This window comes from Anolis sagrei, chromosome 6 (assembly GCF_037176765.1).
Source record: "Anolis sagrei isolate rAnoSag1 chromosome 6, rAnoSag1.mat, whole genome shotgun sequence".
NCBI classification, from domain to species: domain Eukaryota; kingdom Metazoa; phylum Chordata; class Lepidosauria; order Squamata; family Dactyloidae; genus Anolis; species Anolis sagrei.
The window spans coordinates 91,443,567-91,468,950 of NC_090026.1; the positions used below are offsets into that span (position 1 = coordinate 91,443,567).

At 38.9% G+C, this 25,384-nt stretch overlaps 1 protein-coding gene across 2 annotated transcripts in view; it reads left to right on the forward strand.

Annotated features, from left to right (window-relative positions):
• SKAP2 (src kinase associated phosphoprotein 2) overlaps positions 1-12,505 on the forward strand; it is a 139,723-nt gene extending 127,218 nt beyond the window's left edge. The window contains exons 12-13 of one of the 2 annotated variants that reach the window (XM_060782053.2): positions 6,159-6,260; positions 7,851-12,505. In XM_060782053.2, the coding sequence (XP_060638036.1) occupies positions 6,159-6,251 (93 nt within the window). In that variant the 3' untranslated portion in view covers positions 6,252-6,260; positions 7,851-12,505. The remainder of the gene's footprint in view (positions 1-6,158; positions 6,261-7,850) is intronic. The other variant, XM_060782052.2, reaches the window with a different exon arrangement.
• Positions 12,506-25,384: the final 12,879 nt, after the last annotated feature.

Below are 25,384 nucleotides of genomic sequence, written 5' to 3' on the forward strand. Positions count from 1 at the left end.
GGCGAGGTGTGTTGAGAACCGGTCGCTTCACACCCCACATTGCTTGACTTGCCAGTTATTTATTTTATCGTATCCGGAGAAAACCAAACAATTATACTGTATTAAAAAAACCCAACAAAGTTTGAAAACTTGGCATTCTATTAAATGTGCTTTAGTCGCTGGCCACTTGGGAGTGTCTCTGGTGTTGCTATAAGAAGGTCCTCCATTGTGATTGTGGCAGGGCTCAGACTGCATTGTAATAAGTGGTCTGTGGTTTGCTTTTCTCCTCACTCGCATGTCGTGGACTCCACTTTGTAGCCCCATTTCTTAAGATTGGCACTGCATCTCATGGTGCTAGAGTGCAGTCTGTTAAGTGCCTTCCAAATCATCCAGCTTTCTGTGTACCCAGGAGGGAGTCTCTCATTTGGTATTAGCCATTGATTGAGGTTCTGGATTTTAGCCTGCCACTTTTGGACTCTCGCTTGCTAAGGTGTTCCCGCAAGTATCTCTGTATATCCTAGAAAACTATTTCTTGATTTAAGGTGTTGGCGTGCTGGGTGATATCCAAACAGGGGATGAGCTGGAGATGTCATTGCCTTGGTCCTTTCACTATTAGTTGCTACTTCCCAGCGGATGTCAGGTGGACTTGCCACCGGCCCGATCCCATTGGCGGGGGGAAGCATCTCCACCCACCACCCCATTGCTTCAAAGGCAACACAGGAAGCCTCCCATGTTGCCGCAGCAGTGGTGTAAGTTGCTTGCTTTCCCCTTTTGCTATGGAGCCCGGCTGAAAGTTGATCTGCGTCATGTAATGGGTTCTATGGCAAAAGAAGAGAGCAAGCGGCATATGATGGGTGAATTTTCCTTATATGACTCAGGTTATTAAATCTTGTGACTGTGTTGTTCACAGATGACCAAACAAAGAGCAGTAGTTTATACGCAATCAACCTTTCCTGGGGGTGGTGATATCAGTAATTGGAAACTTTAGAAAGTGATGAAGATGGATAAAGTTATTAATCAGCACTAGCTAGGAGAGGCTGCATCAATTTGCTTTTGTCTAAGAGTCCTGGGATGGACAAGGTTCATGCTTCTTCTCCTCTCTCCCCTGCAACTCTCCTGAGTACAAACGACTTTTGCATTTTGAATCCACTTTGCAGCAATTGCAATAAGCTGGAGACAAAGAGAGAAACTGAGACAAAGAGAGAGAAACTGGGACATTCTGAAATCAGCTGAAAAAGTGAGATGGCATAGGACTGTCCCTGCCAAATTGGGATAGTTGAAGGCAATGTTTGTATTGCAAACCTTATCACCCCTCTCTAATTGATTTGATGCTTTAATTAGACAAAGAAATTAATAACCAATTAAGCATAGTAGCAGCAAGTAAAGTAAATATGTATATGTGTCTGTGCACATGCGAGCACACACTTATATATAAATATAAATATAAAAGAAATTGTCCTGATGTTTGCATTTTCTCAATGGTGTTAAGTTTCTTCTGTGTGTGTGTGTGGTAGTGAAATTGTGTGTTTTCAATGTATATGTTTATTTAATTGTATGTTTTTATGGCACTAAATTGTTGCCAATGTGCGAGTCCCCTTTGGGTTAGAGAAGGGCGGGATACAAATGTCATAAATAAATAAACAGCAAAACCACTAGAGTTAAACAACAGCTTAAAAGAGTTCCTTTTTTGAACCAAAGCTCCCAGAATCCCCCAGTCAAGAGAGCTACACTGGCTGGAGATTCTGGGAGTTGTAGTCCAAAAATAGTAACTTTCTTCTAAGCTCTGCATTTAGTCTGTCAGGCTATTGCCTTGGATCAGTTGCCTTTTATTTCCACTGTAAGTAATGTATCAATACAGTGCTTTAAAATAGGATCATTTTGGCTTTTATCTGCATAAAGACTTTAGAAGCATTTTAAGAAAGAATGGTAAACACATTAAACAGATAAAAGAGGATCTTTTGCAGAGATTATTCTAACCTGAGGTTAAACCATTATGTTCCCAGTCAAGCAGGTCTGTTTTCCCCTTCCTGCTTGCTTATATTACCGTCGCTCTAATTGGGATTCATCATGCTTGCAAGGCTCATACCAAGCATAGTGATGATAAAGTAAAGGCATCTGGGTTGCAGTCTTCTCCCCCATGGCCCCACCTCCTAATGTCTGCAGCCACTCCATAAATTAGCTTTCTAGACTGTTACATCACCACCCACTTCAGCTTAACATTCAGCTTCACACAAATGCATTAAATTGTATATTCCTGAATAGCAAGAAATGAGAGTTGTGGTGAGGGGGGCGGCAGCGTGGCTTTCAATTGAATTGGAGGCTTCTGAAGTAGAAGGGATTCCTCCCTCCAAACCGATAAAATGCCTGGATACGTGGGGAATTTTCATTCTGCAATTTACCTCCAGTGATCTTATTTTGTGCCATTTGTCTCATATATATATATATATATATATATATATATATATATATATATATCATTTAATGCTCACTTAACTATGGCAGCCCACTACAAAACCACACATTTGTTTGTTTGTTTTCCGTCTCAGCGATGAGCACTTCCCCCAGCTCATACTCAGAAAGTGGTGGTTTCTCTCTCCCACCACTCTTTGCTTTTTTGGAAACACTTTCTTGGCAAGATTCCTCCAGTGCAGGTGAGGTTTGGCATCATGAGTGATGACTTGTTCTTTGAGTCTGCTGAGACGTCAAGTGTGTGTTTAAGCAGGCTAATGTGGGATAAAACATGTGTTTGTTAATCAAACACACACACAGCTGGAACGTCTGAACCCCCGGCGAGACAGCAAACGCCTCCTGCCTTTAAGGGTTTTGGCCCCAGAACAATCGACCCAGTGCTGCAGCGGGTGTGATTCTCATCCTGGGCTGGCAGAAGAGCTTGGTGGCTTATTGCTCTGATATACTGGCATCATTTCATTGCAGTCATAGGCACAGGATATTGTCCTCTTTCCTTGAAGCTCTTTCTTATTTCCCTAAAGGCATTTGATTTTGGAGCCCAGTTTTTGCTATAGCCAATTGGTTAAGCATTAACATATTTACCATAATTCATGGGCTTTGCTATAAAGCCCTAAACGGTTTGGGCCCTGCCTATCTTTGCAATCATGTCTCCTCCTATGAACCAGTGTGAACTCAAAGATCTACCAGGGAGGCCCTTCTCTCTCTCTCACCACCGTCACAAGCATGGTTGGTGGTGGGCCCCTGGCCACTGTTAGAATCTGGCCTTACACTCCCCACCCATTAGCCCAGACAGTTCCCCAATAGGCCTTGGAATTGAGCAACCACAGGCCTCACTATTACTATCGTTGATACCAGTTATTTCACTTTACCCATTCCCCTGCCCCCCCCTATCTTGCCTGCACTAGCCTCGGTCTGGCCCTCTTAATTCACCTAGGCCCATTCTGAAAGCCGGGCCCGAACAGTAATTTTGCAGGAAAGAATAGGGTAAGATTGGTTTTTAATGTATATGTGTTGTTTTGACAAATTTATGCTTATGCTTTGCTTACTTTGTATGTTTTGGTGTTTTGTTACATGGAAACCGCCCTGAGTCCCCTAGGGGAGATAGAGCGGTATATAAATAAAGTTTTATTATATACTAGCCATCTCTTGCCACGCGTTACTGTGGTCCAGTTTGTGTATATGTGTTTTGTGTGTGTATATATATGTGTATATATTTATGTATATGTGTATATATGTGTGTTTGTGTATATATGTGGTTTTGCGCATGCGTTGAAATGTATTTTTGGGGTTTTTTTTTTTTTGCTTTTTGAGTCTCTTCTGCTGTGTTTTTCAGTGTTTTGTGAGTGATGGTCACTCGTTGGCCTGGTAGCTGTATTGTGTCCAAATTTGGTGTCAATTCGTCCAGTGGTTTTTGAGTTATGTTAATCCCACAAATGAAGATTATATTTTTATTTATATAGATTATTTGCTGCCCATTTAAATCTCCAATTCTGTGCAGTATAGAGGTTTGGGGGTTGGATGGAGACTCTAAAAGACCAGAGTTTGAACCATCATTTGAATATAGAAACCCAGTGGGTGACCTCAGGCAAGGCACATTCTTTCAACTTCAAAGGAATGCAGTGACAAACCACCTCCGAACAGACCTTCCAAGAAAGGTTCACCTTGGGATCACCTTAGGTTAAAAATGACTTGAAAGTGCAGTGCAATGAAGTACCATAGGAGAAAATATACCTGGTTTATTTAACCAAGATAGAGCTTGGTAAAGTAACCTTTTTAATTACAGCTCCCAAACCCTCCCAGCTAATATGACTCAAAAATATAACTTCATTCCCGCAGGATAGTACCCATTAAGAAAACTCAACCATTTTCTTTTGTGTTTAGATTTTTTTTCATGTCAGGAGCGACTTGAGAAATTTCAAGTTGCTTCTGGTGTGAGAGAATTGGCCGTCTGCAAGGATGCTGCCCAAGGGACGCCCAGATGTTTTTGATGTTTTACCATCCTTGTGGGAGGCTTCTCTCACATCCCTGCATGGGGAGCTGGAGCTGATAGAGGGAGCTCATCCGTGTACCTGGACTAGAACTATTCTGCCTCCCAACAAAATAATTTCATTACGAATTACGGAGAAAACCTTGGAAAATCAAGCTGTGTGTTGCATGGTTTAGGAAGTAAAGGCAGAGGTAGCATGATTGAAGAGTCCACCAGGATTAATGGGTAGAAGTAAATGAGTGGCACTGTGAAGATGTTGGGGGAAGAGAAATATATCCTGGCTTTTGAGTTTAATAGATTTCAAGAAAACCCTTGAAGAGAAAGAGAGAATATGGATATTTTGCTGTTTCCCTTTCCTGTTTCAACTATATAAATAGATACGTTTACATCCTATCAGTCTCCCATTAGCACTTAGTTTTAGATAATTTTGTTGATATAATTTTCAAAGAATTTCGAGTTTTGGCAGTGCTGTCATGATGTTTTCTTGGAAACGTTGTGCCAGAGAGGGTTTGCCTTTGCCTTTCTCTGAGGCTGAGCAGAGACTTAATACTTCAACATGTTATATCAAAAGGCTTCCCTTCCCCTATATCTCTGTCTTTCTGTGTTCTATTTTCCTGGCTGTTACGTGGTCACTATCAGTTAGGATTTTTTAGGTCTATGTTTTCCCCACAGCTTCCTCTTTCATCCAATCCACCTTGTTGACATTTCAAAATTTAGACGTTATTGAGACGCTGTTAGGATTGATCTTAATATGTACACCAGAGGCACAAACACTAAATTTGGATTCCACAAGGCTCTTAAATGCTATTGCCTTTGGAAAACACTATTTCCTTAAATTATCACATTCCCGTTTTGTTTCAGATGTATCTTGCTAAGCCTAAATAAATTTTGAACTAAAATGCATTTGTCACCTGTCGGGCATATGAAAGCTGTGATAAAATTTCCAGCATAGCACCATGATGGGCTGTTGGAGAAGCAAAACAGGCTGTGTAGACTTAATGTGGCATTAACTAGCTAAGGTTCTTTACATCTTAAGGCTCTATTACTAATGGAATCCCAAGGGATATTTATACTTTACTATCAAGTATTAATTTTCAGATGTCAACTGTTGATATGGTTTGGGCAGAAAAAAAAGAGCCAAAGTATGCTGGTTGGGTAGAAAACAGAATATTCCAAGTAAAAGATGAACTCTGATAATAAATATCTAAGTTCTCCAAAGAACATAATGAACCGCTCTCCAAATAAACATAACAGTGATAATAAAAACGATCAAGTGGCAACAAAAGGAATATTGCATTAATTGTGTATGATTACATCTCCACAAAAAAAAAAAATCAAAGGAAAATCCATCTAAGGATACTTAATAATACAGGATTTTTATGAATGTGGTCATCAGTGTGTATTACAAAACAAGTAATAGGATCACACCCAAGCCTCTCTTGTTGGATGAACTTTAGCTTCTTGTAGAGATCCCCTAGATAGTTATTACTCTGATCTGCCAGACATTATAATAGATAGCTATTCTTTTGAAACATAATTTCCTAGTGTTTTTAGTGCATTTCAAGTGCTTCAGAAATACATCCACACACAATCCCTTAATGTTTTAATTTTCTATTCATGCTCTTGTAACTGTACATAAGGAGGAAACTTCAGGAGTCATATGCAAAACTCTATTGCATTTATATCGGACTAAAGGTTAATATTGCATATTGTTTTCAATTAGGAGTACAATAGATTTGGCTGGTGGGTAGGAGAAATGAAAGGAACCATTGGCTTGGTGCCTAAAGCCTACATAATGGAGATGTATGATATCTGAGAGGCCCGGGTAAGTACATTTTAATTCAATCTTCTGTAATGGCTTATATGTTCGCTTGCTCTCTGTTTCATACAGATTTCTTTTTCCTGGAAGCTTTCCTGTAGTTCCGTTAACAACGATTGAGGCAAAAAGAGGAGAGAGGGAAAGTGGTCCAATCGGTAGCTTTATGTGAAATAAAATAAATGGTGTGTGTGTGTGTGTGTGTGTGTGTGTGTGGAGAGAGAGAGGTGGGGCATTTTATCCTTTTGATAACCCTCCATTTTTCAAATTCAGTCTTCTAAGGAACCATACAGATGTAGCCCTGAAGCATGGGTTGCAATGCATTTTTCTCTTGCAGGACGAACCCAGCTGACTTTTGCTTTCAGGGTGTAAATAATAGACATATAGACCAGCAAACTGGATACCGGTTCAGCAGTCAGCCTTGCCCTTGCCTGCGTAGAGGATATCTTCCTTGAAAAAATATATGAACAGACCAACATTGTGCATTTTTAAAGACTTCCGTTCTGTTTCTCTCATCTGCTTCTCATCGCAATCATTGTTATCACTGTTCCCCAGACAGGGAAGGAGAAGATGGATTTGCGATTCCAGAAACACTAGTCAATCACAGATAGTTCAAGTCACAGTTCTGCTCCAAGAGCTCAAATCTTCTTTATCCTGAGTTCAAGCCAAAATGGTACATTGGGACAGGATAGTGCTCATTGTGCTTCTGAAGCTGCCCTGCAGCTTAAATAAAATATCTATATATCACAAAAATATTTTATGCAGATATCAAGGATGATTAGTATCAAAAGATAAGAACTTGTGTTCAAAGTTTTTCTATGGGAAAGATTTAATTAGAGCTTAGCAATCCTACAGAATAAATATATATATATATATATATATATATATATATATGGCTTATTTATCTTTCGTTTTCTACCTCTCTTAAATGAGATGCACTCAAGATAGTTTGTGTATTTGTCACCTGATTTCTCAACGTGCTCTGCAGATTTTATTGTAGCATTTATATACTATTTGTTACCACCAGGCATTGGTGCAGGTAGCTACACTCCCATGCATCCACGTTTCTTATTGTAATAAAAATTTAAATGAGTCCTAAGGGGTAGAAATGTGAGAAGTTACCTAGAAAAACAAAGCAATGGCACATGTTACATATACAGATTTGTCTATAAAAAGGTTAAGGTTGCTTTAAATCATAAATCACACTTACACTTTGCTTATATTACCAGATGTGGGAGAAGGATTGGGATATATGTCAGAATATTGTAATTTCAATTTAATCCTCTTGCGATACAGCTAAAACCAATTGGTTGAAGCCATGTAATGATGTGATTATCAATTGCTGGAATAGGACCTGATGGTGTGTCATGGGAAGAAAGGACATGGGAGATGGCACTCCTTGAGCTTCATTAGTGCCCTCCTTGTACTTAGCAGATACATGAGTTAGGCCAAGCAGCTGGTAAGTGATTTAGAAGAAGAACAGCAAGTGTGATCTTCTTCTAAAGAAAAACAGTATGTTGAAGTGGCCTTATGTTTTGAAATAGCCCGTGCTTCCTTAAGCATAACTTTGGATTGTTTACTTTCTCTCTTTCTATTCAGGTAGACTCCACAATTTTGAGGATGACTGGAGTAGAGGCCCAACCAAGATGCAAGCTAATCAGTGCCTTGTTTTCATTAATATATTTTGTTATACTTTAAGTATGGTGTCGTACTTTGATTGTTGCTGTTGCATTGTTAACTGTCTGCTTTCATTTTGGCACCAGGGGCTATATGAGAAAATATTGAGTCCATTTGCTATCCTTTTGATAAATAGACACAGAATATAAATAACATATCTTAGCAATAGTAGATGTGGGCCATCTATTCTTTTCTATGTGAGTGACTTTGAAAATGTTCTCAGGGCATTATGTGACTCCTTGGCACTTTAGATATGGATCTCTTCTGTGAATGTTCTTGCTTCAATTTTCTCTTAATGTCATTTCATTGTATATTCATTATGTCTAAATGGGTTAAATTAGGTTCAAAAGTCCAGGACGCTGGTAGAAAACTACCGTGACAATACAATAGCTGTTTTAAAAAGTAATTGGAGAGGTTTTATGTTGCACTCCATAATATCAAACCCTACATATTCTTAGATCACAAGTAGTGTTTCTAAAAGAGGATGGAATTGTCCCTTCCAATCCCATGTAAAATCTTAACTGTTTTATTGGTGCACTTAAATATTCTAAAAAGATTGGGTCCTATCTGATCTTGGGTCCTATCTGATCTGATCAGTGTTAGCTGTGGATAGTATTTGGATAGGAGACTGCCAAGGAATCCCAGATAATGTAGGCTATACTTCAGAGGAAGGAACTGGCAAAACTAGCTCACTTTAAGTCTACAGGTAACTTGCAGGCACAAACAGTCAGACCATCCCCTTCTTTCACCATTTCTGATTCTGTTGCTTCCATGCAATTCGGTGTTGCTGTTTTTGACTGCAACTCTTAGCCAACTTCATAAAGAAACCTATTGTCAAAATTCCAAAATTAACTAGGACTATTCTTAAATCATCTTGGCCCTGAAAACTATTCATATGCAGAACAAGTAAGAGAAGACTTGCTGTATTTGTTTTTTAGTCCCTTTTTACTGCTTTTGCTCTCTGTAGCCACTCACTTTCATCATAACATTCATCTTTCATTTTATTTATATGCCTTTCATCCAGTCTGGAACTCAAGATGGATTACAAAAAGTCAGAATACAATAAAATACTTACAGTATGCCATTTTACTTACCTGCACCAAGCTTTTGGAAACTGGTCTTTCTGGAAATTTCCTAGGTCAACCAGGCAATTCTGTTGTATACCTCTCCCAGAAGTTACTATAATATTGTATTAGAGGATCTAGCAAATTCCTAGAGAGGATATCTCTCTCGGAAGCTCTGGCCCTTCAGTGCAACTTAATGGTATGCTGAGACCAGAAGTGATGTAGTTTAACCTACAGTTTCATGTAACTGCACTTTGTATTCCCTACAGATATAGGGCATTGCTGTACAGTTAAAAATCATTTCAAAATCAAGATTAAATAACAACAGAATTAAAACAAGTTTAAATCTTATTTTAAATCAGCTTTTTAAAACAGTACAGCTATATATACATCAGTTTTATTAAAATCAGTTTCCCAAAGCTTGTTGGAAAACAAAGGTCTTAGCTTGTCGCCGAAATTAACACAAACATTCAGCAACCTAGGGACTGATTTATGCTTAGCTCCTCTAGTCTGTCACTGGTTCCCATGCTGCTGCTTTGGACTTATGAGTATTGATTCCTTGTACATAATTCCATATATGTATATATGGACGGTGTGTATACATTCTATGGAATTGCTCCCTGCCCATAGAAAATTAACATATGAGTTGTAGCATAAAGCATAAAGTTTTTCTCTGTGTTAGGGAGACTTATATTAATAAGTTGTTACTACAGTTCATATCAATTTGACAGCTTGAAAACTGGAGAGAACTTCTGTACCTTGAATAGTTATGTAGGAGAGTGAATTTGAGTAGCTGCTGCTCGAAATTTCCTCTTTTTAAAACAATCATTAAGTATATAAGAGGTCTCCAATACTCAATCTGGCAATCATATTTCACATTGATTTTAATGGACCTCAATACAACTAACGTAAGTTGTACATAGTCTCAGTGGACCTAGTTCCAAGTAAGCAATAGACATGCATATGAGTCTATTATTCCTCTGAACTTATCATACGAGTGTAAGGATTTCCAGTCTTCCAGCAAAGAAGCGTTCAGTGCACCTTCCTCAATGATGATCAAAGTGTCAAAGTCCTGGAACAATTTTATGAAACCATTAGCTTTCTCTTTTTGCATATACATCATGGCGGTACATTCCATTTCAGTAACAACTCGAAATAATAAAAAAGAAACAAAAATATTGGGAGACTTATTTAAAGTGAGGTCATTGGGTGGGGGGCAGTTTTTCCTAAAGATTAAATCAGTCTGCACTTTTCTGCATCTGATCTAAGTCCCTGAGAAACAATGCTTTTTAACCAACCAAGGATTACATCACTGTGTTAAATATAGCAAATCTGGATGGGGGTGAAGGAGATTTTTTGTTTTGTTTTATCAGTGTTGGCCAGTAGATGGTGGTAGACTTTCACAGCATATTGAACTGCTGGGAAACCCATCCCCCATTGGCGGTTGCCATGCTCAGATGAATCTTTTAGAAACCTAAAATATTTGGAGGGACTCTCTTCCCTTTTTCATGTAAATCCAGGAGAGGGAGTCCTTAGCTAACTTATGAATGATGGACCCTCGGACCATTTTTCCTCCTGATAGGATGATGGAGACAGCTGCAGTTTTATGGCTTTCATAACCTTTTTCTCACATAGTAGAAATTGATATGTTTAGCCTACATATACACACTCACACATATATTAAATATGAGAATGTTTCAAAGATATGGTATCCCAACCTTTTAATCAGAGCTAGCGTTGGAATATGCTGGCAAAGCGAAGGGGATGAAATGTTTGTTCAAAAATCTATATAAATACCATAACCTTTTGGGAGAAAAAGAGAATATCCCATTAATGTGACTCCGGCAGACCAGAATATTGCAATATATGCTAATTGCCCTGTTCTCGTTGTTTACTTATATTTCCTTTGCGTTCCCCAGAATACAAAGAGCGCTCTTTTTTCTAAGCCATATTTTATGCAGCATTTTGCTCGATTATTTGCTCTGTACTGGATTTGTAGTATACTGCCATTAGATCTCACACTAATGTTCCACGCTGCAAATTTTTAAGGTTCAAATAAAGTTTAATTGTTTGCAAACTGTTATGATGCTAATAATTCAACAGCCTGCTGTGTTACTAATGAAATTACTTTGTTATGATTAATTTGGAAAATAGTGTGTTGATTGTAGTAATTAAACACAACAAGGTGAAGTAAATGATTCTAATGCCATCTGGCCTCCAAACGGAATGAAGAAATGAAATGGAGCTGTCATCGGAATTTATTCAGAGAAGTAAGGGTAATACAAATGCCTTCCATGGCAGTGGTGCTATGATGTACTCCTGCTCCCTTGTACAGCAATTTCATGTGAATCCACATATAGTAATTCAGTTGGTTGTTTGGCTTCATGCTTCAAAACCGCTCTTTTATAAAGGCGTCTTTGTGTCTGTTTAATGGCATCTGCATTTCCTATGGCCACGAATGGCAGTAGCTGCTGTGTATGCATGCTAAGAATGAATTGTGAGGATATTCAACGTTGCTGCCATATATCACCATGCCACAACATACGTACATATCTGATTGCCCTCTGGCTATGGTGAGACTAGATCAGCCCCCTCCCTTCTGTCCTTCAGAAAGATGGTAAAGACCTGGCTGTGGGACCAAGCCTTTGGGGCAGTGCAATGGGGCAATAATAGGAAACCTACTCTGCTGACCGGAGCCAGCATGGCGCCATGTGATGGCTTTAAACAGCTGATTTTAAAGCAGATGTAACTGATTTTAATGTTTGTGTATATTTATAGTTTTATGTCTGTCATTGAATGTTTGCTGTATATATGTTGTGCTGCTCCCGGAGTCCCCTTCGGGGTATAAATATTTCAAATAAATAAATACATATATATATATAAACTCAACTTCTGCTCTGGATCCCAGAAATCAACAGTAGTAGAAGTGCAAACATTCCTGCAAACACCATCTTTCATTCAGCCACTTCCACAGTTTTGCACCACTTATAATAAACCACTTCTACTTTGTCTAGGATTCCAGCTTTGCCCTGACTCTAAAAATGAACATCCAGTAGCACAACAGGTCTTTACAGGGATAAGCAATTTCCAGAAATATTGGGAGTTGCACAAAAACCCTGACTGGAACGTAAAAACCCAACCCTCAACTTTTACTCAAAATAATCCTCATGCCTCATAAGCAGTCCAATAGCCCTAAAGTTGGCCCTCCATATTCACAGGTTCTGCATCCATTGTATTCAATCATCCATGGCTATATATATATATATATATATATATATATAAAATCCGTTTTATATAATGGGCCACCACTGCTGTGTTTTATTGAATTTTTAATTAAGGGTTTCTATGATGTTTACACATAATTGTTTGTAAATTTATATTGTTATTGTTTTATATGCTTATGTTCTGTGTGTATTTTATATGTGTTGCACTTTGAGTTCTTTTGCAGGCTACCGGAGTCTCTTCGGGGAGATGATGGTGGGATATAAATAAAGATGATTATGATTATGATGATACTATGGCATTGTTTATAATGGGATTTGAGCATCTATGGATTTGGCCCTGAAACAAAACCACAGGAGATACTAAGGGCCCTTTTTATATTCTTCCCCAAAACTGGAATGAGATGTCTCAAAACATCTGATTTTGAAGGGTTTTTTTGGGAGGAAATGCTATTTCTGGAGAAGAAGAGGAAGAGGCAAAGCCACAGTAATATTGCTGTTCATTATCCCTAATGAATAACACATTGGGAATATAGAGATGTTGGAAGACCCCAAAACAGGCTTTGGTCACCAAATAGAATTGGTTCATGTGGGACTATCCCAATGAGGTCCTTATCTGACCATGGATTCCCTTAATCTTCCCTCTCCCTGTTATTAAACTGCAGCTGCATTGCCATTGCAGCACTGTATATAGAGAAATCTCATCACAATCTTTGGGAATATTACATATACATTTGAGTGTCTGTTGTTCAGATCCCATCCTGATCATGAAATGCTTGGGTGGCCCTAAGGAAGCACTGCCTCTACGTCCCACCTCGTAACTTAAGATCATCTGGGGAGGCCCTGCTCTCGCTCCCACCAACATTACAAATGCGGCTGGTGGGGACGAGAGACAGGGCCTTCTTGGTGGTGGCCCCCCACCTGTGGAACGTGCTTCAGAGCGAGATACGATCAATCCCATCCCTTCTGGTTTTCAGAAGAAAGTAAAATTGTGGCCAGGTTTTCGGTCAGCAGACATAAATTAGCACTTTAGTGGAAATGGATTGGAAAGGAGATTTACATGAGGATATGATTCTATTTGGTAACAAATGTTTTTTATATTGTTTAATTAATGGCTTATGTATTTTATTTTTTTTATTGGTTTGATAGTTTGTTTAAAGGTTATTGTATTAATTGTTCATGTAACGGCATCAAATAGCTATCTATGTAAGCCATCCTGAGTCTCCCTTTTGGAGTAGAGAAGAGACGGGATATAAATACCAGAAATAATAAATAACTGTTTTTGAGGCCTCAGCAAATAATAATAAAAATTATAATGGATGGTGTTATGATCATTATGTTTATTTATTTATTATTCAAACTTATATGCCGCCACTCCCCTGGGGCTCGGAGCAGCTTACAAGAACAGGCTAAAATCTAACACAATTTTAAACAATTTTAAACAATTTAAAAACAGCAATTATCATGTTGATGATAATGTGAGCTTGGACCCAATGTAGAATGGGGACTCTTCCAACTGTTACGATTTTATGATGTACATGGAACACTTGAGTGTTTAGTAATACTCCATATTGGATTTTTTAATAGAAGGACCTGGGTAAGCATCAAAATGGGAAGTTGAGAGAATATACAGAAAATTCTAAAGTATCCCCCCAGGGTATAAAAATAAAAATGGATACTGTGGAAAATTTAAATTATTGCTTGTAAAGAATCCTTTTTCAGAATGAGTGGTGGAATTTTTAAAGTATGGACAGTGTACAACAGTGTGATTTTTCTAACACCGATGGATGCTTAGTTCTGTGCTGTTATGAGAAATTACTGGAGAACTGGAAGCTGCTATCAGTTCCCAGTTCCACAAGTGGTTGTACAAATGAGCTATGAGTAACATGTCTGGGATCCACTACAACAGGTTGTACAAAAGAAGAAACAACAGCAAACTGTTGGCTCACTCTTTCCTTCCTTTAAAATTACGTTAAATTTGGGCCAAGAAGAAGAGGATTAGTTACACCCAGTTTTTGCTCTTGCACATGTTGTAGTTCCCAGAATCAAAGAGAGATTAATGTAATTGATGATATCCCTGCCAGTGAAATTGACTGGACTGTGAAACTTCCAACATTCCTAGATCACGCAACTGGAAAAGCATATTAAATATGTTACATCATGAGAAACAGTGAGGTTTAGTAGTCTGAATGTTGAATTAGGACTGAGAGGCCGGGATTCCAAATCCCCACTCAATCATGGAAACATACTGGATGACCTTGGGCAAGTCACACTATCTCAGCTTCAAAGGAATTGGAGTACCTGGAAATTCCTAGAGGGAGGTTATCTAGATTGACTTTAAGGGAAGCATGCCACATAATGACATGGAGGACCTAGCAAATTTATAGACTATTTTTCTCTGGGAGCAGATATGTGAAACATGGGTTCCTTGCTTACCAGGAAAAGGCAGGGGGAATGGGCAGAAAATCAAAATGGAAGAAAACCTGCAAAGAATTAATCTCTTTGCACTGATCTGTATTAGGGAATAAGGTGATAAAAAGAATACATTCTGATGATACTCATTTTCTGCCATGTAAAACAACATGATCAGAAGTTTTACTGATCTTTCATCAGATCTTTGAATTTCATTAATTTCAAAGAATAGGAGTGCTTCTCTGTGGTCTTGGATGAGGAAAGGCAAGTGGAGGTGACTAAATTATAACATGCTTATACTTTCAGGGAATCTAATGACACCTTTCTAGTATAAATGGAGTTTGGGGAGAAAGCAGTGCACATTTAATGTTGAAAAGTGTTTTCCTCAAGAAGGGCAAATAACATGCGAAAATTAAAACACAAATATTATGTTAAGTAGCTTGTCTACAGTATTGCATCTCAGGGTGGATATACCATGCTTTTGCTCTTTGTTTTTCTCATTTGGACTCCTTAAAATTTTGCTCTGGATGTTTGGGAGGCCTCCTTGGAACCACATGGGAGAAAGGAAAGGAACCATATCCAAAATGCTTGGGACCAAACGTTCTTTTTTAAACATTTGGAATATTTTCATATACATAATGTGTTATTATGGAGATGAGACCCAAGGCTAAACATGACATTCATTTCTAGTACATTTCATTTATACCTTATATACATAGCCTGAAGGTAATTTTCTTCTCAATATTTTAATATTTTTGAGCATGAAGCAAAATTTATATGGAACTTTTAGAAAACAAAGGTTTCAGTATCTTAACCATACATGTGGACAATTTCAAATTTTAAGAGTACTTTGCATTTCGGAATAAGGGATATCCAACCCTGGATACTCAATTCCATTCACAGTGAGTGTTACTGGACCCAAGACCTTTCCATAAGAGATTAAAGTTTTATTTTTTAAAACATAAAAAATACTTTTAATTTAGGTGCTTGAATTGAAAGAGGAAGAGCAGACCCATACAGGCAATCTCTTTTATTATTCTTGATAAATGTGTGACACCTTCCCATAGAAAGAATAATTTAAAATCATTTTTTGAAAGTCAGGAAGTGAATGACTTTGCTGCCTGGAGAAGGTCTCCTTCATACCAGATCTCTCCCCTATCCAGATGGAAACTTCGGGTATACTGCACATTTTTAATTCCCAGTTCTGACATTCAAGAATTGGAGAGTTTGAGCTGAATTCTAATTACTTTGTCTTGCATCGCTTTCTAGTTGTATGTGGAACATAAGTAAACATTCTACATTTGCATGCTGGGAATTAACTTAACAGAGGGGCCATCTTATATCAGTTTAAATAAACTGCTTAAAAATACAGACACCAATTGCCTAATGAGCAGATTTCAGGGATATGGGTTGTATGTTTAATCAAGTTGTATAGTTGGGACTGATGTTTTACTCTGAGGCCTGCTAACACATCTCTTGACTTCCATCATCCCATGTGTTTTCATTGTTTATTCCAGTGGCTCCCAACCTTTTTTTTGACCAGGGACCACTTTGACCAGGGATCCCTCTCCAACATTAGAACCAAAAGAGTTATGAATAAGTTTTTGGTCAACTTTAGATTCGGTTTGGTAACTTGGGGTGCTGATTCAGAAAATGGCATTGCATTCAGCTCTATTGTCTGATACAGAACATATGTCATCCTGTAATCACCATCTGCTTGCCTACAGAAAACCATATTTAATAATCTAGAGCTGATGTGGTAGTAGTAATCTTTCGTGGGTAGTCAGCCTCTCCCCTCCCAACATCCTTGTTGCCTCAGCACTATAAGAGGGTTTCATGGAACCAGTCACTCATTGTCATGTGATTTTGAGGCAATGGATTAGTAATGGCGAGGCCACATACCATATTTTCATTCTTGTGAACTACCGGTGGTCCACAGACCACAGATTGGGAACCACTGGTTTCTTTCAATGGAGGAAATAGGTTTCTGCACATGTTGTATTCACATGTTCTGCCTACTGGAGTGAATGGGACAACTCATGTCTATATGATCTCCCTACACCAGCTATAACTGATGGCTTCTATGTTAGTAGCAATAAACATTTCTATGTGTTCGTCTGGACTTTAAAGGACTTACCAATCTACTGAATCCTACCCCAAAATAGGTTCAGCATCTTGGATAATTCATTGGAAGTTTAGAATAAAAGTCGGAGTGGTTTTTCCATCTTACTGACATGGAAGCCACTGCCTTTCTTATATACCTAATCACTTCCTTTATTTGCATGCAGGATCCCAATGTTTCAGGGTGCATCTATCTTGTATTATTATCCCTATTTTATAAGAAATAAGGTTGAACATTGTGAAAGCCATCCATTACATGGCTACCACCCTCCTACCAGTAGACTCAAGGAAAAGCTTTATGAGAACTACCACTCCTCTTGGCGTCCCTCAGCAACAGCAAGGGTATCCCTCTGGGCAGTTAAACCAGGAAATCCCAACTGGATGGCCCCCCACGAGGGTCTTCCTCCAGGGGCAAACCAAGAACAGACAACTTGGAAGTCCTTGAACAGACTGGTAGTTGGCAGATCAAAAGACAGCCTGGCAAAATGGCACTACCTAAAAGAATCCCACACCTTGTGTGACTGTGGAGCAGAACAGACAACTCCGCATCTGTATGCTTGTCCACTGTGCCCTGCCTCATGTACAGAGGAAGAGTTGTTGGATGCTATAGACAATGCCATTGCTGTTGCCTGTTTTTGGTCGAAGGATATTTAGCCACCTGTGCTCCTATTTTTATCAGTTTTATACTAATTTATACTAATCCCTATTTTTGTGTTATTTCTGCCCGTGGCATCCAAATTCCTATCACAGAAGTAATGCCCAGGAACACATCAAGTTTGTTAACAGAGGTATTCATGTATATAGGTATGACTGAGATGAAGACTGAAATTTCTTTTACACATTTCGATATCATGTTCCCCTCCATGCAAAATGCGTGGAAACCTGAGGTAAAATCCATCTTAGAATCATTTAGATAGTGCCATATGGAATTAAGAAAAAGGGGGAAATAGACCAGGTAGTACCACAAGGATTGCAATCTTGAGTAGTATCTGTAGTAAGCTTCTTTTTTCTGAGAGAGTAGCAAATAATCAAAAAGTTCAGGGCTCTGCTTACATGGTTATCTTCATGAATGGCCAACTGACAATAAATACTTTCCTATTGATCATTTAATTGCAGTGGAAGTCTACTTAGACAGGAGTAGCATGGCAGACTATTTAGCGGTCTTAATTTTTAAAGGGTTTTTAAATTTTAAGTATTAATATTGAACAAGATGTAATGTTGTAACCCACATGATAGAAACAAGCTTTTTCTCTGTGTGTGCCTTTACTGAGAAGATCAATATTTAAGGCACACTGGCTTGTGTTTCTTTTTAGTTAATATGCTCTAAATAAACAAAGGATTTATTTCCTTGATGGGTGGCGAGCAACAGCAAGGGGTTTGGTTAAATAATTAAAAAGGAGTAAACAACATTTTTTAAAAATTGCAACACAATGTCCTATATCTTCTCCAGCTTATTGTTTCGCAAAGGACTTACTCTCATTTTTCCCCCCTGAAAACAAAAGTAAAGGTTTCTTGATTCATTGTGAATGAACCTATATCTTCACCCAGCCAAAAAATCTCTACAAATCAGCACTCTGGAAAAGTTACTTGGCCAGAATGTTTTGCTTGCTTTGCAAATACCTATTTTATTATTATAATAAGGTTGTCAATAAATCCACATCATGGCTTTTCAAGCAAATGTTGATTACTGTTGTTACTGGCTAGGCTGATTAAGAGACACCAGTATATTCCAACTCCATCATCTCTTGTATCCATCAGTAGCTTTGTTTGCACCAGACTTCCCCGCAGTCTAGACAAGAAATCAGATGTAACAATCACCTATTACTAGTCTAAATGCTTTCTTGCTATTGGAATTTTCTGTACAATTATTGCAGGGGTCAAAATGGCGCTCCAAAGAGTCTTCCATTATGGCTCTTCTAAAATAAGAATGGAACTGTTATTGTGCCCACTGAAATCCTAAACTGGACAATGTTTACTTACTTGAGTTCTATATTTATATCCCGCTTTCACTCAACCCAAGGTGGACTCAAAGCGGCTTGCAACATGCCAATATTCAATGCTGCATATACAATCAGATAAAAGGCAACACATCATATAAAATGCAAGAAAAACATATAAACAACCATAAAACTCTTAAAATATGATACCCAATTCAGTGTCATCATTTTTGTTGATACAGTTTTGCCAGTTCAATATTGCATTTTATCCATGAGTAATTTAGAGATTCTGAAACAAATATAAAATTTAACTATACTCCAAAATCACTCTCGATATAATAATAATAATAATAATAATAATAATAATAAGAAGAAGAAGAAGAAGAAGAAGAAGAAGTTGTGAATTTTCCAGGCTGTATGGCAATATTCCAGAAGCATTCTCTCCTGATGTTTTACCCACATCAATGGCAGGCATTCTCAGAGTTTGAGAGGTCATGAGGATGCCTGCCATAGATGTGGGAGAAACATCAGGAGAGAATGCTTCTGAAACATGGCCATACAACCAGGAAAACTCACAATAACCCAGTGATTCCAGCCATGAAAGCCTTCAATAACTCAATAGTAACAACAACAACAACATTTATATTCCGCTCTATCTCCCCAAAGGGCAGCTTTCAACAAAAAATGGCAAACATTCAATGCCATAATACATTAAGCAAAGACAAAATAAACAACCTCACCAAATTCATAACAAAGTAACTGATAAATAAAATTAAATAATAACATCATATCACCAAGAGAAGATATTTTTAATGGATAAGAGGAAAGAACAATTGTTGTCATAGAGAGATCTAATACAGAAAAAACAATATATTTTTTTAAAACACAGAACTAAAAATAGGATACTAACTATAATAGGGGTCCCCAGTGGCACAGCGAGATAAACTGCTGAGCTGCTAAACTTGCTGACCGAAAGGTCGGCGGTTCAAATCCGGAGAGCAGGGTGAGCTTTCACTGGTAGCCCCAGCATCTGCCAACCTAGCAGTTAGAAAACATTCAAATGTGAGCAGATCAATAGGTACCGCTACGGTGGGAAGGTAACAGTGCTCCATGCAGTCATGATGGCCACATGACCTTGGAGGCGTCTATGGACAATGCAGGCTCTTTGGCTTAGAAATTGAGATGATCACCACCCCCCAGAATCGGACACGACTAGATTTAATGTCAGGAGAAATCTTTACCTTTATCTTTTACCAACTACAATGCTTTAGGGACAAACAAATATACAGATTTTATTTTAACTTGTTTTCACAAAAAGTTTGGGTGAGAGAGCAATGCTATTAATTGTTTAAAACAGAGAAAGTAAAATGATGTACATCGGAGTAAATAGCTTTGATAAACATGTCCATTTTAAATCATCCACTGTTTTGACAGGCAGGCAGGCAGCTGACTATGGTAAAAGATCACCTCTCCTCTTCTGAGATGTTGATAACCTATCTATTGAGTCTGTAAGGCACTCAATACTAATGCAAGCACAATCCCACACAAAGAATAAAAAGAGAGATTTTAGAATGGGTTGGGGAACCAAAAGGTATTCTCTCCCTCCCTCAAAAAATAAAATAAATAAAACCAAAGCCAAGGTGGAAGTGATGGAAAAGGGGAAGGTTTGGTTTAAGAACAAATTGCCATGTAAAATGATCAGCACAAAAAGGCATTGGGGAAGAGAGCGAGAGGCTGTGCCAAACAGATGGCACACCCTGCTGTGTTTTTGATTGAAAAAGAAAGGTAACATTTGCAGCCACGTCAAAGAGACAGTGATCAGCTAAACAAATTGGTCTCTGAAGTACCCCCAGTGCTGGAGCGAACTCTGCAGCCGAGAGACCAGGGAGGCCGTATTTCACAATAATGCTACGTGTGCGTCTCCCTCCCGCCTCTCCAGACCAAAGAGAGATGCTCTTGTCTTTTTCCTTGGCTCCATCCTTTCAGCAGAGGCGCATGCGCAAACAGACTCAATGCACACAGGCAACAAAGCCTTTGTTGAAACACTGCAGTACACACTGCAAAATAAGGGCATTCAGGGCTAAACTGATAGCCTTGCCCCAAACTGATGGAGGAAGAGGCTCACCAGCTCCATATTCCATATCATGGGCTTCTTACCCACTCTCAGAATAAAATTTGCATGTGCTTTGAATAATAATCATAATAATCATTCTGCTCCATGCCAAGGACTCACAAAGGGACAATTGCAAGGAGAAGCTCTATCTGGGCAATGCCTCCCCATGCTGGAGTACCACTGCCTGCGATACAAAAATCAAATATGATGTTTGTAGGAGAAGAGTGTATAAAGCGCTTTATTTTATTTTTATTTTTTGGGCTCATCTCAGCTGGCAGCCTTATTCCGCTCCAGTAAAGACAAGGTACAGAAATGTCCTTTGGGTGACATTCAAAACTCGATATAAATCCTCGGCTTTATGAGACTGCAGTGCAATAAATTACTTAGCCTAATTGTAGATGTAATGAATTACCATAATTAGTCATGGGCTACATTAAATTAATCAGCATGGTACATTATTTTGCTAAATTACATCTTTGCCTTCCAAAGGCACCGGTGCAGCAATCAGGGCTTCTTGCAAGAGGGGAATGAGGCTGTAATGAGAAGGCTTTCTCGGCTCCTAGAACAGTGACAGGAGATGAATCTTGATGGGAGACAGGAAGGGTTTGGAGGCACCACCGCCTTGGCATGCGCCTGAAGTGTCTTTGGTTGTTAATGATCATGGAGTTCTCCTGCGGGGAGCAGTGGGCTGTATCCTGCAAAGGTTGTGGAAGCGGCTCTCCGAGGGGAAGAAAACCACTTAGATGATGCTTTAAGGCAAATAATATCGCTGCGATGACAAGTCACAAAGCAATGGGGGAGCTGGGCTATAATGTCTTTGGAAAATATTAATAGATTTAGAATGTTCTTTTCTACATTGGTTGATGAGATTTATACTTACCAGATTTTTTTTTGAGGAGCATGATTGTTCGTTTGGCTATATAGAGATATATTTTATACAGTTTGGGTCTGAGTTAAAGCCCGTAGCTATTTTTTTGATTTTAGTTAAAACCTCCAGCTGTTCAGCCGCTTCTTTCTCATTGAACAAGTTTGGAAGGAAACCATATTTGCGCTAAATATCTTTCATTATTCAGTGGTTGGGCAGGCTCAAGGGTCCAGTCTCAACTTCCAGATAAAGTATTCATTCTCCTGATGGTTTAATATTATGCTCCAGGTTGCAAAAATGGTGTCACATCCATATCCCTCACTCTATTCACATCCCATCCCTGTTTGCTCAGAAGGTAGAAGTGGTTTGTCATTCTGCAGTACTCTTGCCTCATAATATTTTCCTTGGCTGGATACTATTTCAGGCATTCAGACATGCTTTTTAAAATATTTATAGTTAGTCATGCATACATTTGCAAGAAAATGTAATTACTATGGTCTTGGAGCAATAGATAGTTTTCTAATGGTAACGTTCCAATCCAATCTCATGTTTTAGCAAGGTCAACTAAGGAATGTCCAAAATGTCCACTTAAATGGAAAACAGATGGGAGTTAAAGTGAAAAATGCGTATGTGGCGGAGATGACCACTTACACAGACAGCCTCCCGCCTCCACAAACAGGCTATAGTTCCAAGTGCTGAGAAGCCGCCAAAGGCACTCCCTCAACTAACATTACAGGTTAGAGCGAGCACCATGAACATGTAGCCCAAACGCTGCCAATGTGCTCCCCAAACACTATGGCCCATCATCCAAGGAATGCTTTTATTCGGGGAGAATTTCATCCTAGATTTGACGTGTTTCCTCCACCACAGGCAGGCATCCTAGAGTTCCTTGTGTGGAATTTGCATGACCCTGCCCCACTGCCTTTCCTTTCACCCTTTCCTACCCTTTCCTATGACACACAGAGGAATTGATCAGCAACTGAACAAACTGGAGGGGTCTGACAATGGATCAGGACCAAACTTGGCACAGAGAAGCCCCACTATCAACTGCACATACTGCAGGGATTTGGGGAAAATGACCTTGATTTTGGGAGGTGTAGTTCACCTGCATCCTGAGAGCACTCAACCCAGCTAACAATGAATCTGGACGCACACAGACCCAACATGCCCAACTAAATACTGGCTGGGTTTGGGGGTGATTGCCCTGGGAATCTGGGAGTTGTAGTTAACCCTTATCCAGAGAGCACTGAACCTTGTCAATGACAGATCTCAATCAAACTTGGCACACAGAACAACATAGCCAATTGTGCATGCGGGCCTGGTTTGGGGAGGACTGTAGTTCACCCACATCATTATGTATTTTCTAATGGGAGCATTCATAAAAAATAAAATCACATTCTGGCTTTTTTCTAATAAATAGTGTTACTATTTAACTAAATGATATTACCTAACACCCCAAAACAAACAGTGCCTTTTTCAAATAACCCGGGCACTGCCGGGTACCCAAGCTAGTCTGAAATAAAAGACAGGCATTCTGGAAGGGAGTGAGTATCTCTAAGAAACTGGTTAGATTTTAGTTTGAATTCCAGTAGCTATTATTACACTGACAACACATATTTGGGTGTCTCAAAAAAAAAAACACCTGTTTCTGGATATATTTCACCTGCTAATTCCAAAGATGGCACCAATTTCCCCCTATCAGCTTTAGCTTTTGAGCTACAGAACATGTAGCATCTACCAGTTGGCATCTGCTCATCCATAGAAAACCATGATAACTATATACTAGAAAATGGACCCGATGCTGTCCTGTCCAATGCAATTTTCTGAATCAGCTCCCCAAATAACTCAAGGAAGAAGCCTAAAAACCAAGAACTTTATTGTTGGGCTTTGTTGTTGTTGTTGTTGTTGTTGTTGTATCCTATTTTTTCTGTCTGAAAAGTGAGTCAAAGTGGTGTACAATGCTAAAAGCAATACAATGTATAACTTAAAACCCTAAACATAAGAACATTAAAACAGAATTAGACAAGGGGCTATTCAAATAAATTGTTAAAACCATTAAAAACCTATTATAACACTTCACAGCACCCTTGCCTCAATCTTTAAAACTTTCTTTTTTTAAAGCTATCCAAAATATATCAGATTTAAAAAAAACATTCAAAAGAGGGCATTTTAAATATCGCAACTCTAGCTATTTACTTTCTCATCTCTTTGGTTTGACAAGACAAAAGCATAATGGTGCACCCCATGAAGCTTTCTTTGGGTAACACCATCAACGATAAATCTTACTGAAAAACAACCTCTTTTGCTGCAGAGTAAGCAAGCAAATATTTTAGGGTTAAGTCCTTCTTGAGTATATCCTAAGTCCCCAAATGGAGTCTGCGCTGCATGCGAAAAATGCCTAGGAATGCAGAAAAGGCCTGTGTGTTTGTAATGTGTGTTGTTGAGTCATTCCTTTTTTCTCCCCTCCGCTCCCCTCCCTCCGCCCTGGTGGGAGCCCATTTAATTAGTGAAAGGAGGTATTGAATTTTAGCTTATCATGCATATTGTTTTCCAGCTGTAGAGGAGATTGCCAAGTTTCTAATGGTCTGACCCTGTTCTGTAAATCAGCAGTAAACCGCGACATTTACACTGGGCTCAGGCAAAGGGCTCATTCTGTTGGGTATGCATTGTCACAGGGACCTGGGCTCAGGGATTAATGGTCTGATGTTAAACATCTGTCCCGTGTCTTTTGGGGGACGTAAACACACAAAGACGGGATCTAATGCCATCTCTTTGCAGATCTTCAATGAGAGGAAGGCCTTGCTAACATTTCCAACTCAGTGGCACCTTAGACGCATGGCCTCTTTATGCTAAAACCCCACTGCACTAAGGGCCCTATAAATAGTCTCCCCGTGACAGCTCAGAGAAGAAGAGAGGTTTCCTCTAGACATTAGTTGTGCTAAAAGATTCATCATTACCTGCAGTCATGAAATAAATCTTTGATACTTACAACTATAATATCTATGCTCCACGTTTTATTGCAGATATAGGTAGACAGTCATTATTTCTGACACTTTCCTAGCATTACATGGAGTACTCTGGGGGAACAAACCTAGTGTACAGTGATACAGAAAATAGATTGATATAACCACATGGACGCCAGTTACTTCACTAAGCCTTTGTAGTCAATATAATATTCCCTTAATGATGTTAAAGAGGCACATAGATTCCCCATTTAATGTACAAAAAAGTCTTATTGAAGAAACAAACTGTAGTTACTTGCAAATTAAGTTTGCCAAACGAGAAATGCATATATATTTTCATCTTCTCTGCGGCTTGGGGCAAAGTAAGAGATCTGAACGCATGTACACACCTATGAACTGCTGGAGTCTGTTATTTAGGGAGTTGAATGCAAGGCTGTGATCAACAATAGTAATTTCACTGCCTTGTGGGATAACAGGAATGTAGCGTATTGCTTAATATAGCCAGAGATAGTATTGGCAATAGCTTTTTTAAACATTAGAGACTTATATAAAGTCAGTGAATGTTTACACTGCAAAACCATGCATTGCATTGAAAGGGTCTGAGGACAAGGCCCATCAAAAGCAATAATTCTCTTGGTCTGACCTCACCAGTGAATTATGGAGTCCTGTAATATTTCTGCCTTGTGTGCCTTGCTGTATTTCCTTCATGTGAACTTCCAGTGGAGGGTACAGCTTTTGCTGCTCTGGGTCTAGAGGAGAG